This window comes from Pleurodeles waltl, chromosome 3_2 (assembly GCF_031143425.1).
Source record: "Pleurodeles waltl isolate 20211129_DDA chromosome 3_2, aPleWal1.hap1.20221129, whole genome shotgun sequence".
Classification (NCBI taxonomy): domain Eukaryota; kingdom Metazoa; phylum Chordata; class Amphibia; order Caudata; family Salamandridae; genus Pleurodeles; species Pleurodeles waltl.
Window position 1 is genome coordinate 90,539,092 of NC_090441.1, and position 16,463 is coordinate 90,555,554.

Consider the following 16,463-nt stretch of genomic DNA (forward strand, 5'->3'; position numbering starts at 1 on the left):
ACATTAAAAAGCCTTGGTGCTTTGTGTGTAAAAACAGAGGCCATAGGCCAGGGGATAAGTCCTGTCCAGGTAAACCCCCTGAGCCTACCACCACTAATACATCAAGCTCTAGTGCCCCTAGCAGTAGTGGTACTAGTGGTGGGACTGCTGGCAACAGTCAAGCAAAGGGTGTAGTTGGGTTCACTTATGGGTCCATAGTGGAAACTGATGTAATCAGTCCCAAGACAGTTTCTGTCACACCTAGTGGCACTGGCCTTGCCACACTGGCTGCTTGTCCCCTTACAATGGATAAGTACAGGCAGACAGTTTCAATAAATGGTGTTGAGGCCTTGGCCTACAGGGACACAGGTGCCAGTTTCACTTTGGTGACTGAAAACCTAGTGCCTCCTGAACAACACATCATTGGACAACAGTATAAGATTATTGATGTCCATAACTCCACTAAGTTTCTTCCCTTAGCTATAATTCAGTTTAGTTGGGGTGGAGTTACTGGCCCTAAGCAGGTGGTGGTATCACATAGCTTACCTGTAGACTGTCTCTTAGGTAATGACCTAGAGGCCTCAGGTTGGGCTGATGTAGAGTTTTATGCCCATGCAGCCATGCTGGGCATCCCTGAGGAATTGTTCCCTCTCATTTCAAGTGAAATGAAAAAGCAAAGGAGAGAAGGCCTGAAAACTCAGGATCCCTCTCCATCAACAGGTAAAAAGGGTATCACAGTATCCCCTAACCACCCTACCATTCAGGATACTATTCCTGTGGTGGGAGAAACCTCTCCTGGGGTGGCACCTGTTCCAAGGGAATCATCAGCTGGCAAAGCTGGACTCCCTGAGGTGGAAGTACCTCTCTGTGGGATAACTAACATTGGTGAGAAAAACAGCACCATTTTAGTTAACATGGAGCATCCCTCCAACCCTCCCAGAGAAACTTTAGTGCAGAAACCCTGCACTACCTCACAACACTTAGGACAGCATCCCTGCCCTAGTATGGAGCTCATAGGACAGCATCCCTGCCCTGCTCCAACTCAAGAGAAACAGCATCCCTGTTCTCTCTTCCAGCCAGATGGACAAAGTTTTCGCCCAGCTATGGCTTTTCTGAGACAGCATCCCTGTCTGGCATTTCCATCACTACAAATAGGTTCAGTGGACAATTCCCACTGCTCTAAACTAAAACTTACTGATAGAAACTCTGAAAATACATCTTCACATTGTTGCTTAGCTAAAAAACTTCAAACAGGGTGGTTTACATCCCCACAGGGAAGTAACCATATAGTGGATGATAAAGGGAGTAACCAGTCTATTGCAGAGCTACTCTCTACTTATCACCACTTAGACAATAAAGTCTCAACTGGCCAAGGTTAGCCTTATTGCCCTTGTTTGGGGGGGGGGGGGTTGTGTGAGAAGGTAGCCTCTTTCTAGCCTTGTTACCCCCACTTTTGGCCTGTTTGTGAGTGTATGTCAGGGTGTTTGTCACTGTTTTCACTGTCTCACTGGGATCCTGATAGCCAGGCCTCAGTGCTCATAGTGAAAACACTATGTTTTCAGTATGTTTGTTATGTGTCACTGGGATCCTGCTGGTCAGGACCCCAGTGCTCATAGGTTTGTGGCCTATATGTATGTGTCACTGGGACCCTGTCACACAGGGCCCCAGTGCTCATAGGTTTGCATGTATATGTTCCCTGAGTGGTGCCTAACTGTCTCACTGAGGCTCTGCTAACCAGAACCTCAGTGGTTATGCTCTCTCATTACTTTCAAATTGTCACTGACAGGCTAGTGACCATTTTTACCAATTCACATTGGCTTACTGGAACACCCTTATAATTCCCTAGTATATGGTACTGAGGTACCCAGGGTATTGGGGTTCCAGGAGATCCCTATGGGCTGCAGCATTTCTTTTGCCACCCATAGGGAGCTCTGACAATTCTTACACAGGCCTGCCACTGCAGCCTGAGTGAAATAACGTCCACGTTATTTCACAGCCATTTTACACTGCACTTAAGTAACTTATAAGTCACCTATATGTCTAACCTTTACCTGGTAAAGGTTAGGTGCAAAGTTACTTAGTGTGAGGGCACCCTGGCACTAGCCAAGGTGCCCCCACATTGTTCAGAGCCAATTCACTGAACTTTGTGAGTGCGGGGACACCATTACACGCGTGCACTACATATAGGTCACTACCTATATGTAGCTTCACCATGGTAACTCTGAATATGGCCATGTAACATGTCTATGATCATGGAATTGCCCCCTCTATGCCATCCTGGCATTGTTGGTACAATTCCATGATCCCAGTGGTCTGTAGCACAGACCCTGGTACTGCCAGACTGCCCTTCCTGGGGTTTCACTGCAGCTGCTGCTGCTGCCAACCCCTCAGACAGGCAGCTGCCCTCCTGGGGTCCAGCCAGGCCTGGCCCAGGATGGCAGAACAAAGAACTTCCTCTGAGAGAGGGTGTAACACCCTCTCCCTTTGGAAAATGGTGTGAAGGCAGGGGAGGAGTAGCCTCCCCCAGCCTCTGGAAATGCTTTGTTGGGCACAGAGGTGCCCAATTCTGCATAAGCCAGTCTACACCGGTTCAGGGACCCCTTAGCCCCTGCTCTGGCGCGAAACTGGACAAAGGAAAGGGGAGTGACCACTCCCCTGACCTGCACCTCCCCTGGGAGGTGTCCAGAGCTCCTCCAGTGTGCTCCAGACCTCTGCCATCTTGGAAACAGAGGTGCTGCTGGCACACTGGACTGCTCTGAGTGGCCAGTGCCACCAGGTGACGTCAGAGACTCCTTGTGATAGGCTCCTTCAGGTGTTAGTAGCCTATCCTCTCTCCTAAGTAGCCAAACCCTCTTTTCTGGCTATTTAGGGTCTCTGTCTCTGGGGAAACTTTAGATAACGAATGCATGAGCTCAGCCGAGTTCCTCTGCATCTCTCTCTTCACCTTCTGATAAGGAATCGACTGCTGACCGCGCTGGAAGCCTGCAAACCTGCAACATAGTAGCAAAGACGACTACTGCAACTCTGTAACGCTGATCCTGCCGCCTTCTCGACTGTTTTCCTGCTTGTGCATGCTGTGGGGGTAGTCTGCCTCCTCTCTGCACCAGAAGCTCCGAAGAAATCTCCCGTGGGTCGACGGAATCTTCCCCCTGCAACCGCAGGCACCAAAAAGCTGCATTACCGGTCCCTTGGGTCTCCTCTCAGCACGACGAGCGAGGTCCCTCGAATCCAGCGATGCTGTCCAAGTGACCCCCACAGTCCAGTGACTCTTCAGCCCAAGTTTGGTGGAGGTAAGTCCTTGCCTCACCTCACTGGGCTGCATTGCTGGGAACCGCGACTTTGCAGCTACTCCGGCCCCTGTGCACTTCTGGCGGAAATCCTTCGTGCACAGCCAAGCCTGGGTCCACAGCACTCTAACCTGCATTGCACGACTTTCCAAGTTGGTCTCCGGCGACGTGGGACTCCTTTGTGCAACTTCGGCGAGCACCGTTTCACGCATCCTCGTAGTGCCTGTTTCTGGCACTTCTCCGGGTGCTACCTGCTTCCGTGAGGGCTCTTTGTCTTGCTCGACGTCCCCTCTCTCTTCAGGTCCAATTTGCGACCTCCTGGTCCCTCCTGGGCCCCAGCAGCGTCCAAAAACGCCAAACGCACGATTTGCGTGTAGCAAGGCTTGTTGGCGTCCTTCCGGCGGGAAAACACTTCTGCACGACTCTCCAAGGCGAGAGGGATCCGTCCACCAAAGGGGAAATCTCTAGCCCTTTTCGTTCCTGCAGAAACCTCAGCTTCTTCTGTCCTGTCGAAGCTTCTTTGCACCCGCAGCTGGCATTTCCTGGGCATCTGCCCATCTCCGACTTGCTTGTGACTTTTGGACTTGGTCCCCTTGTTCCACAGGTACCCTAGATTGGAAATCCACAGTTGTTGCATTGCTGGTTTGTGTCTTTCCTGCATTATTCCTCTAACACGACTCTTTTGTCCTTAGGGGAACTTTAGTGCACTTTGCACTCACTTTTCAGGGTCTTGGGGAGGGTTATTTTTCTAACTCTCACTACTTTCTAATAGTCCCAGCGACCCTCTACAAGGTCACATAGGTTTGGGGTCCATTCGTGGTTCGCATTCCACTTTTGGAGTATATGGTTTGTGTTGCCCCTATCCCTATGTTTCCCCATTGCAGCCTATTGTAACTATACATTGTTTGCACTGTTTTCTAAGACTATACTGCATATTTTTGCTATTGTGTATATATATCTTGTGTATATTTCCTATCCTCTCACTGAGGGTACACTCTAAGATACTTTGGCATATTGTCATAAAAATAAAGTACCTTTATTTTTAGTATAACTGTGTATTGTGTTTTCTTATGATATTGTGCATATGACACTAAGTGGTACTGTAGTAGCTTCACACGTCTCCTAGTTCAGCCTAAGCTGCTCTGCTAAGCTACCATTATCTATCAGCCTAAGCTGCTAGACACCCTATACACTAATAAGGGATAACTGGGCCTGGTGCAAGGTGCAAGTACCCCTTGGTACTCACTACAAGCCAGTCCAGCCTCCTACAGTACGCCTCTCCCCCTTCAGCACCGAATCCACCGACATCGTCTGCGGCGTCCCCTAAGGCTCATCCCTCAGCCTGACGCTGTTCAACATCTACATGGCCCCCCTCGCACAAGTGGCCCGACAACACAACCTCAACACTCTCACCTACGCCGACGACACCCAACTCATCCTCTCACTCACCAAAGACCCGCGCACCGCCAAAACCAACCTCCGCGAGGGAAAGAAATCCATCGCTGAATGGATGAGAAGCAGCCGTCTGAAACTGAATTCGGACAAGACGGAGGTCCTCATCCTCAGACCCACCCCCTCCGCCTGGGACGACTCCTGGTGGCCTACCGCACTAGGAACCCCACCGACACCGACCGACCACGCTCGCAACCTGGGCTTTGTCCTTGACTCCTCTCTCACCATGTCTATACAGGTCAACGCAGTTTCCTCCTCCTGCTACAACACACTCCGCATGCTCCGTAGGATCTACAAGTGGATCCCGACAGAAACAAGAAGAACGGTGACACAGGCCCTCGTCAGCAGCAGGCTGGACTACGGCAACGCACTCTACATAGGCATCCCAGCAAAAGACCTACTACGCCTCCAACGCATCCAAAACGCCTCCGCCCGGCTGATCCTCGACGTACCCCGCCACAGCCACATCTCCCACCACCTGAGAAACCTTCACTGGCTCCCCGTGGACAAGAGGATAACTTTCAAGCTTCTTACCCACGCTCACAAAGCACTCCACAACACTGGACCAGCCTACCTGAACAACAGACTCAGCTTCTACACCCCCACCCGTCAGCTCCGCTCTGCAAACCTCGCCTTCGTTCCCCGCATCCAACGAAAGACCTCCGGCAGCAGATCCTTCTCATACCTCACCGCCAAAACCTGGAACACCCTCCCTACCAACCTGCGACAGACCCATGACCTACTCACCTTCAGAAGACTCCTCAAGTCCTGGCTCTTCGATCAGTAACAGCAGCCCCCCCCCCCCAGCACCTTGAAACCCTCACGGGTACGTAGAGCTCTTTATAAATTCAATGATTGATTGATTGGTTGATGCTCCAGTGTTTGTTTGCCTTGAGAGCTGTGCTTCACCAATCACAATGTACACTTGATTGGCTTTCCAGCATTCTGCAGCAGGCTTGGAAAGAGGAAGATGCTTTTAAGGATCGTTTTTGTGCAGGAATGTATCCGTTCCCAAAAAAAACAATTCTGCTTGTAATGCAGACAGCCTTGCACCATCTTGCAAGGGTCCCTACATTGCTGCTAGGCAGTACACAGTGCACCAGCACTAGGAGACTGCAGAAATGTGCTTATCGTAGTTGAAATGGTGCATTTCTGCTGTCTCCCTTTCACGCAATGCATCACAGTAACTTTGCTTACTGCCCTGCATTACATTGAATGTAAGTACATATGACCCTACGGTTTTAGTTTAAAAACACAAATACGTAACAGCCGTGTTTGCCTGGATCTACACAGTCAAACAACTATTTTACTTGACTGATGAACTGTATTGCATTGGTTGGCTTGGCTGGATATCACATTAGTCTTACTTAATCTGCAGTCCTCTTGTTTATCTCCACCACTGATTGGCATATATGCTCACCTACCGCATGCACTGCTCCAGTTACACATAAAGTTCATGCTTGCAAATTACCATTAAACGTAAATGTGATATTTTGGCTGATCTCATCCTCTTTGACATGCTATCTGGCCTGATCTAAAGTTGGATGAAGCAGACCTGGTTGATACAGCAAGATGCTGAAATTAGGTGTTCATGGAACGTTATGCAGATCAGCCTTCTCTTTACATCAAAGAGCTCAGAATTCTTGCAGTGTCAAACAACCTATTTAGACTGAGCACTGACATCCTAGGTTAACCTGGTTGTTAGTTCTTCAACTTAATGCTTTAAGTATTTTTTATTGAATCAGGCTTTTCAGTCCCATACATTTCTGACCATCACTGATGCAAGTCTTGATTTTTTGCAAAACTCTTAATACTCAGAATATGCCTTACTTTTATGCAAAATCAGGCTGCGCCTATTGTTACTTTTGCTTTGAGAACACATGCCAATTCTAACAGTATTCCTTGGTTCTTGCAGTAAGTGTTTGCTGAATGTGGTAGGAGAAGCTTTTTGTATCCAGCCACCAAAATGTGGAACAATGTTCTTGAAGATATTCACAAGACAAGTAATATCTAGCTTTCTGGTGAAGACCTACCTTTTTAGGGTTCTTCTAACCAGTTCAATTTCTTCTTTTTTCAATGTTAGACTCCTCTCTTTTAATTAGTAAGCGCTCAGTTTTGGATTGCAGTTGTTTTTCGTGCCATTCTTTTACATCTGATTCAATTCATTTAAACACAACACTAATTACTGTGCCTCAAAACCCTCTATCTCTATTCACAAACTGTTCTGCAAAGCAGTATTTGATGGGTGGGTCCCTCAACAAGGTTGAGCTTGCAATATTCAACAGTACTATTATTAGCAACGCCTAATCCCAGCATTCCTTTCATTTTTTTCTTTACTTCTTGCTGTAGGAGGAATCCACTTTTTGGTGCTTCAAACAGGGGATTTGCTCGCTGGCTTCCAGCAGAATATGAAGATGGACGTTCTGTCCCCGTAGGATGGACAGAGAACAGAAGAATAAATGGATTTGCGCTCCCTTTGGTAGAGTATGAGGGGCGGGACCCATGGTGAAGTAGGAGGGGCTTCTGCTCTGTGACTTGAGAGATGGGAAGGACAGTGGAGAAGAGGGGGGGGGTTGTCTTGCTTCCAGTCGACAGAGGGGCTTTTGTGAAACACGTTCTGTAGTATGGAATCGCTGAATCATGCAGGTTACTTGTTTATTATATCAGTTGTTATACCTACTCCAAGGAAAAGAAGCAAAATGTAGGTAGGACACCCTACTTGGAGCAATGACTTGTTTGCTCAGCCTCCGAATCCTACTGACTCTCACAGTCAACATTCCACACTCATCCTTCAGTACATTTCACTCACACATCATCACTATCATTACATTTAATAAGTGATAACTTTTATTTGGGAACAGGCAGAAATGTCTTGCTTGGGTTCTAATGAATTGTAATTTACAATGCTCTTTAATGGTAAAGTTTACATTTGACATTTTAACTCACAATTCTGAAAATACCACTTTTAGAAAGATGGCATTTTCTTGACCTAATCATTTGGTGCCAGCAGCTTGTGTCTTGTGTCACACGACTAGTTGTAGTTGGCAGTTGGCCTTTGTGTATCCTTCCCAGAAAGGGATCCATCTTGCCCAGATTGGAGGAGCGGAGCTGCTTGCTGCCCTTCTTACATTTCAAAAGAGCTGCCTCAGCACAGTCACAAAAAACTTCAAACCAGGGTATTGGCGTATTGTCCCTATAGACATCTTGGGGCCTGAGGAGTGAGGAGGGAAATTCCAGAACCATATGTGGGGGAAAACTCCAGAAATTTCTTCTATTTGAAAGATGGCACCAGATATAAAGAATAGCATCCTCAGCCCCACTCTTCAATTCACTCCTGTCTCTGTGAAGGATCCCAGAAGGATTGTCTTGTACTTCAGAGGACTGCCCTGCTGTTTAAAGCCTGCATCTTACCCTCAGGAGGGTCACCACCTTTTTCTTTTCTGTATTTCAGGCACGTGCCGTTTCAAACGAGATTGTCCGGTTTCCAAACAATGAAATCACACTGGATAATGAGCGTTCACTCACCTTCATGCAGTTTGGTCAGTGGACAGACCATGACCTGGACCTTTCTCCAGAGACTCCAGCCAGAATCACCTTTGCTGAGGGCCTGGATTGTGACCATACCTGTGTCAAAGCACCACCTTGCTTCCCACTGAGGGTAATATGCATACCACTGTTTATCATACCACACCTGTTCGCATGATAGGATTAGGCTTCCATCAGTTGTGCATCTTCTTTGCATAATGCAATTGTTAAACATTAAATTGGCTACGTAGTTGATTAAAGAAGCTATCAAATAATGTAATAATTAATAAAACATTAAGGCTGTCAGAGGACAGCAATCATGAGACATCCCCGAAAAATCTGCAGATGCCCCACCCACCCTCCCTTTGGTTCCTGCACCTCTTTTAGAGGTTGAGGGAATGTGGTTTTCCAGTTGACAGAATGATGATGGCTCTGCCATCAAGAAAAACATTGGATGGACATGATGTTAGATAAAATTGAATTGGAGAGGCTCCACCATTTTATTTTCATAAAACCACCAGATAACTGTTAATTTTATAGAGTCACACATGTATATTTCCATGGAATCGCCTATAGAGCTATCAACACCTCACTGTCTAAATCCTGTTAGTGAAGCATGTGTTCCTTTATAGCAAAAAACTCTAGAAGAACCAGCTATTTCTAAAAATAGCTAGAAGTCTAGAGAGGGACAAGGGACTGTACCTTGTTCTCTGTCCGACTGGCTAAAATAATGCCACACAGTGTCTTAGATTTTCTCAGGAACAACCCTTAAACCCTATTGCGGTCTTCTGAAGAGCTCTGTATCTCCTCCATTTTGATACTGTTCAGGGAACATGCAAAACTTCTCCATCCTAAAACATCTTTACCCTTATAACAGTCTAGGTTTATCATCAATTGATAATAAATGATCTGGTGTCATAGGATTGCTAGTTTTAAGACAGCCTTCATTGTTTTTATGAATTCAATTATTACATTGTTAAGTGCAGTACTCTGATATCATAGCTAGAGATTGCTTTGGTTACAAAGCATGTAAAATGAATACACATTATTTATTAGAGATTCCAGATTTCAATGTGTACTCAAAAATCAAGACCTCCAGGCTTCAAATCTCCAACTTACATGATAAGTCAGGAGTGTACAACCTATGGCCCGGGGAGTGGGATCCTTGCAGATTTTCAGGATATCCAGAACAACGAATTTACATAGAGTGACCTTAAACTGAACTAATTTATATATTTTAGAGTTACCCCGAAAATGTTGCACTGATCCAGTCATTCTGGATTTATGCTGGACACCCATGCTATAGCTTGTCTGTCAGGTACTATCCTTTTATATTAATTAGGGCTGTCATACCTTTACATTCAATAGCAAAAACAATATCACCACTATATCTCCACCTCCAGTAACATTCCAATGAGGCTCTATCACAGAAACTGAGATTAATAAACTCAAATTGTCAAAGAAAGATCTTCCAAACGATCACTGCCATTAACCAGCCAATACATCCATCTCTATATTGCCACTTGTGACAACTTATCTGCAGATCCTGAAAATTTTCACACCAAAAATTAAAACACAGAGCCTTTCACAACACAATATTTAAATGCAGACTCTGATGCTAATAACAATTGTTTAAAGAGCGAATAAATAAACAAACAAATAAATAAATGCTATATACGTTGTAAAGGTCTTCTCCGCCATTAACCTATCCAGGGAACTAAAAAAGAGCTTTCAGAGCTCTGCTTTCAATGCTCCTTACAACCACCTGTCTCCATAAGATTTTACCCTAAATGTTCTCTTACTGATGCCCCTATATCTCCAATTCCAGTAGCCCAATCAAAGAACACCACCATAATGTACCTCTGCCTCCTACAATCCAACCACAGAGGTTTATGATCACTACCTTCAAAGCTGTATCCAAAGAACTAGTACAAGATCTCTATGTCTTCTTTCCCATAGAGGCATGTTTACATGGTCACATTCGCTAATGCTTATAAAAATCATCCTCTTAGGTTAAAAGTCTTCTCCTTAAATCCATGCAACCCACATAAAACCTATACCTTGTAAGGCGTTTCTGTGTCTTCACTGCAGATATTTACACCTCTAAACCACTACCCTGTCTCCTCCTCCATCAATTCATTTGGGAAGCTCTATCCTAGCTAGATCATCTGAGTACCTACCACATCTCCAGTTCCTACAAAGTGGTACTTATACTCAAATTGCAGTTCACCTTGTGCATTTATCCTATGATGTCATCTAATCCTATTACCAATGGCCATCACATCATGTACCAGAATAACAGATGATTATCTTCTGTGTTGTTTTTAATGCAGATTCCACCCAATGACCCAAGGATTTCAAACAGAAGTGACTGCATTCCTTTATTCCGCTCGGCTCCAGCATGCAATGAAGGATCAACCGTCCGTGAGCAGATTAACATTCTGACATCATTTATTGATGCTAGCCAGGTGTATGGAAGTGACAATCCAACAGCTACCAGACTTAGGAATTTGACAAACCAGTTAGGGCTGTTGGCTGTTAACCAGAGATTTACTGATGACGGCCGAGAGTATCTTCCCTTTGAAACCATGGGGATAGACTTCTGTGTCCTAACCAACAGATCTTCAGGCATACCGTGTTTCCTGAGTGGTGAGTAGCATCGTTTCTGGTTACAGAGGATTTGTATACTTCATTTTATGTTTATGACTTCTGAAAACTCTGAACTGTACTTTTATGTTTTCGAAAATATTCTACTGAATTTGAGAGTGAAACAACATGCACAATTGCCTACTCTAGAAATGCAACCACTGTGCCTCTTTATTATTCTCTGACACCGGAAATGCAAGTTCTCCTTACCTGCTCTTATCTACATTATCCAGTGCCATAAACTGTCCTGCCAGTAGCCATGACGTAACCATATCAAGGGGCCTCCAAGAGGTGAAGGATGAACCTGATCCATATACCATAAGCCCTACATCTCGTTATTTCTCTCATTCCCTCATTCTCTTAAATTATTTGTTCATTTACTATTTTTGGATTGTGGCAAATTTCAACTGAGAACATGTCAGAGAAATTTAGAAAAGGCCTAAATGTGAAATGAAGAGAAAGAAACAAGAGTGTGTATGAGACTGCGAAAAAATCTAGCTTTAGGGAACAACCAATGCTTAGGAAAACCTATAACAATGTTACCATGAACTAACAGTTTCAGGGCAGACAATTCAAGAATGAATCCCCTTTGTTGGAATGTATTACCTATAGATATGAGAACAAATGTGTTAGAAATGGGATCTTTGGTTGGCAGTCAGGTTACCCCCTGTCCAAGCAAGGACCCTCACTCTAGTCAGGGTAAGTCCCACACAATACAAATTATCCTGTGCCCACCCTCTGGTAGCTTGGCACTGAGCAGTCAGGCTTACTTAGAAGGCAATGTGTAAAGTATTTGTGCAGTAAATCATGCAATAACACAGTAGAGCACCACAAAAATACACCACACAGTGTTTAGAAAAATATGTAATAGTTATCTGATAAGATGCAGGTCAAAACGATCAAAATGCAATAAGTATACGTTCAAATATCACTGTAAAAATTATATAAAGTGTCTTTAGTCTCTTAAAAAGCAACAGGTGTCTCTTGCAAGCACAAAATACCTGGTTTGCGTTCAAATTCTGTGCAAGGGACCGCAGAGGAGGAGATGCGTGGAAAACGGGGAGGTGTGTGTCGATTTTTCGTGCGCACACAGACGATGTGTCGTTGAGTTTTCACGCAGGGCAGGCTTTGCGTCAATTTCCGGCACGTAGACTGGGATCCTCTTTGGGTTGGGGGGTTTTCGAACGCCCCGGGGATGATGCTTTGAAATCCGGTGCTTGCAGGACGAAGTCACAGGGGCTGTGTCGATCCGGTGGGCGTTGCATGGAAATTTCTACCGCATGGCAGGCGCTGTGTCGATTCCTCTTAGGAAGTCGGACTGCGTCATTCCGGCTCGGCTTTGCGTCGGTCCAGTGGGTCGTGCATCGAATTTCCGGTCGCTACGCTGACGCTGCGTCGATCTTCTCCTTGCGAAGTTGGGCTGCGTCGTTCCGGTTCGGCGTGCGCGATTTTCTCACCGTGATGCAGGCAGTGCGTCGTTTCTTGCAGGCTGTGCGTCGATTTTTGCTGCACAGGGAGTTCTCTTGCAGGAATGAAGTCTTTTTGGTCCTGAGACTTCAGGGAACAGGAGGCAAGCTCTATCCAAGCCCTTGGAGAGCACTTCTCAGCACAGCCAGAGAGCAGCAAGGCAGCAGGGCAGCAGCAAGGCAGCAGTCCTTCTCAGAAAAGCAGTCAGGTGAGTCCTTTGGGCAGCCAGGCAATTCTTCTTAGCAGGTTACAGATTCTGGGTCAGGTTCTCTTCTCCAGGAAGTGTCTATGAGGTAGAGATTCTACCCCAGAAGTGTCTTGTTCAGAAGTGTCTGAGTTGGTAGGGTCATAGACCCTGCTTAAATACCCAAATGTGCCTTTGAAGTGGGGCGGACTTCAAAGAGTGGCTTAGAAGTGCACAATGTCCCCTTTCAGTTCCATCCTGTCTGCCAGGGTCCCAGTAGGGGGTGTGGCAGTCCTTTGTGTGAGGGCAGGCTACTGTCCTTTGACATGTAAGTGTGAGGCCCTCCACCCTCCCAGCCCAGGAAGACCCATTCAGTATGCAGATGTATGCAAGTGGGACTGAGCATGCTGTGTTTGGGGTTGTCTGAGTGAATGCACAAGGGAGCTGTCAACTAAACCTAGCCAGACGTGGATTGAAAGGCACAGAAGGATTTAAGTGTAGAGAAATGCTCACTTTCTAAAAGTAGCATTAGTAAAAAAATAATATAAAATCCAACTTCACCATTAAGCAGGATTTTGTATCACTATTCTGGCTATACTAAATATGACCTGGCTACTCCTTTCAGATCAGGATCTACCACTCAAACAGTATATAAGGGTAGCCCTAATGCTATCCTATTAAAGGAGCAGGCCTCACAGCAGTGTAAAAGGAATTTAGAAGGTTTACACTACCAGGACATATAGAACACACATGTTCATGTCTGCCTTTTACCTACATAGCACCCTGCCCTATGGGCTACCTAGGGCCTACCTTAGGGGTGACGTATATGTAGAAAAGGGGAATTTAAGGCTTGGCAAGCACTTTTAAATGGCAAGTCGAAGTGGCAGTGAAACTGCACACACAGGCACTGCAGTGGCAGGCCTGAGACATGGTTAGGGGGCTACTTATGTGGGTGGCACAACCAGTGCTGCAGCCCACTAGTAGCATTTAATTTACAGGCACTGAACACATGTAGTGCACTTGACTAGGGACTTACAAGTAAATTAAATAAGCCAATTGGGTATGAGCCAATGTCACCATGTTTTAAGGAGAGAGCATATGCTCTTTAGCACTGATTAGCAATGGTAAAGTGCGCAGAGTCCTAATTCCAGCAAAAAATGAGGTCAGAAAAAGAGAAGGAGGAAGGCAAAATGTTTGGGAGTGACCATGCAGAAAGGCCAGATCCAACAAAATGAATGAATTATTATGTTTACACAGCTAACATAAAGGAAAAAAGTTAAAAACATCCTTTGGTGCTGACGTTGTGAGTGTTGAGAAACGATGTGGTTGGCAATGGTAGAATTTCTTGTTGGCCAAACTGTTTTTCTGATGTTCTTTTGTTTCACTGTGAACTGCCCATGGTAGACTTGTGGGCCCTGCAGACATGGACCTTATTTAGGGGTCGCATATGCGACCGCTGGCTTGCCCCTTGCCACCCCTGGCCTCAGAGATGGCAAAATCAGTGCCATTAACACAGAGGCAGCTCGTCCTTATGGACGTTGGCTAGGGCTCCACTTTCCTTGTTTTCTGTCAATTTTCGGATTACACTAATAGTGAATAATGTTACATTATTCATTATCAGTGTAATTAAAAAATAGAAAATGAAATATGACTCTCCTTGTCAGCTGAGGTAAGCAAAATTGCATTTAAATGTATGTTGTGTGCGTGCTTGCAGGTGATGGTATGTTTATACCAGGGACAGCATGTGTATGTGTGAAGGCGTGTGTGCCTGTGTAAGCATGTGTGTGGGAGTGAAAGTAAATGTCGAATGGCGTGCAATGTAACGTCGCTACGCCTGGCATTTTGGTGAATACCTGCAGAGGACTTTAACCTGCACTTCTTGGTGACTGCCGGACACTGCATACACTTTATAATCTGCCTCATGTGTTTCTGTGCACAAAATCCTTGTAAAAGTGGATGTTTCTGATGGTGTTACGGGGATGCCATGAAACCAGCACTTTGATGACGTCCTGCTCAACCATTACACAAAACCAGGGTACTGCCAGTGACCTAGCGACTCTGACGAGTTAACGAGAGCAATTAATCGAACAACTCACCAAGGATTTTCAGGCAATTAAACGAGACAGCTGGGGCCACAATGGAAAACCAAGGGACAGGGCTCATTGACAACAGTTAGGATGTGCACTTTAACTGTTGTGTGACGTCAGGCTGGAGGACCGGGTTAGATCTGTTGCCTGTTAAAAAGATGGCACATGAAGCTTGTCAGAACCCCACAAGTAAACACGCAATAGCAGAGTGGTCGTTACCTAGTTAAGTCTTTTTAGGGTCGAGCCTGTGTTGCATGCGCTCGCGCATGCGTATCGCTAAGCAAGACACTTTTGTAATTAAAAAGGGCTCGGAGCCCTGTCCACGTCACATCAGCGTTTGTCATTGGCTTGTGGGCTTGCCTGTTAGAATCTGCTTGATTTCATTAGTGGAAGGCATGCATACGTCATGCCTTTTCCGGTGGATAGCCCTCCTCGAGCGCATCGACCAAGTACAGAAAACATGTGAGGCCCGCTGTTTTATGTCCGGCTCGTGGACTACTTTTTCTCACTTTTCCCAGCGCGATCAGAAGTCGAGCGCTTTACATAATATCGACCCTGTTTCACAGATAATTGCACTTTTTCCGGTTAGTACATGAATGCACTTTTGCCGATAGGTTTCATTACCAGTGAAAAGTCGGGTTAGGAGTTTACAACGCTATCAGCCCTAACATGAGCAAACGCGAGACCCGTTGCATTGCAAATGCTTGTTTTAGATTGCTTTCTTGGTGAACAGGATGAAAACTGCCTTTAGCCCTGCTGTTATGCAATGTCTCTGGGAGGTGCTTGGTGGGATGCAAGTGCAGGTACCACAGACACAGGTAACAGTGAGTTGTTCAAGTTCAAGCATATGTTGTCTGTCAGTAGTGTCTCTTGGTGGGGGGAGGTGGCTGCTCCATTGAGATACCTGTTCATGGCTTTAAGTGGAATGAAAAAGAGAGGCTCTAAGCCTAAGCTTAAGCCTATGTAATTAAGGGCAAGATGTATCAAGCGATTTTGCATTCGCAAACGGCGTGAATCGCAAAATTCGGCCGTTTGCGAATGCAAAAATGCCTTTCTCAATGCATGAAAGGCATTTGAAGTACAATTTTAAGGGATCGCTAAAATAGCGATTCCTTAAAATTGCGACCCCATTTAGAGAATCGCAAATTGTGATTCTCTAAATAGGAAATCGCAAATAAGGAATCCTTATTTGCGATTTCTTAAGCACATGTATCAAGCATTTCCTAAATGCGAATTGGGCATTTAGGAAATGCAATTGCCACAAATTAAAGTTTGGTGGTAACCATGTGCAAATTTTAAAAATGCATTATAAATGCATTTTCAAAATTGACATGTAGCGCACACATGCCCCTAAGGCATTTGTGTGCGTCACATGTCCTTAAAAAATGTTTGGAGTGCAGCATAGGGGGCCTTAGGCCCCCAGACCATGGGATTAGCATTTCCTAATTTGCGAATTCCTAACTGGAATTCGCAATTTGGGAAATGCGAAACATTTGCAAATATGGGCCTACAGGCTCATAGGTGTGAATGGGGTCGGATTCTCTATTTGCGATTCGGTAATAGCATTTGCGAATTTTAAGAAATCGCTATTACCGAATCGCCAAATCTCTACATACCATTTTGCGTTTCTTAAATAGTGATTTCTTAAAATTCGCTATTTAAGAAATGCAAACTGAAATCTTGATACATCTGGCCCTAAGGGTGTGGCTTAAACACATCAACTGTGATTATCATAATGCGCCACCCGACTGGTACTTTGGTTCCTTCCTGAGCTTTCTGTTATTGCAACTAGACATGTAATACAACATAATGCAACATACACTGAGAAGCAGCCAG

General features: G+C 45.4%; 1 protein-coding gene across 1 annotated transcript in view; it reads left to right on the plus strand.

Moving 5' to 3' along the window:
- LOC138286513 (eosinophil peroxidase-like) overlaps window positions 1-16,463 on the plus strand; it is a 122,743-nt gene that overhangs the window by 59,830 nt on the left and 46,450 nt on the right. Inside the window, exons 6-8 of the mRNA XM_069226866.1 lie at window positions 7,068-7,197; window positions 8,170-8,376; window positions 10,577-10,892. Coding sequence (XP_069082967.1) covers window positions 7,068-7,197; window positions 8,170-8,376; window positions 10,577-10,892 — 653 coding nt within the window. The remainder of the gene's footprint in view (window positions 1-7,067; window positions 7,198-8,169; window positions 8,377-10,576; window positions 10,893-16,463) is intronic.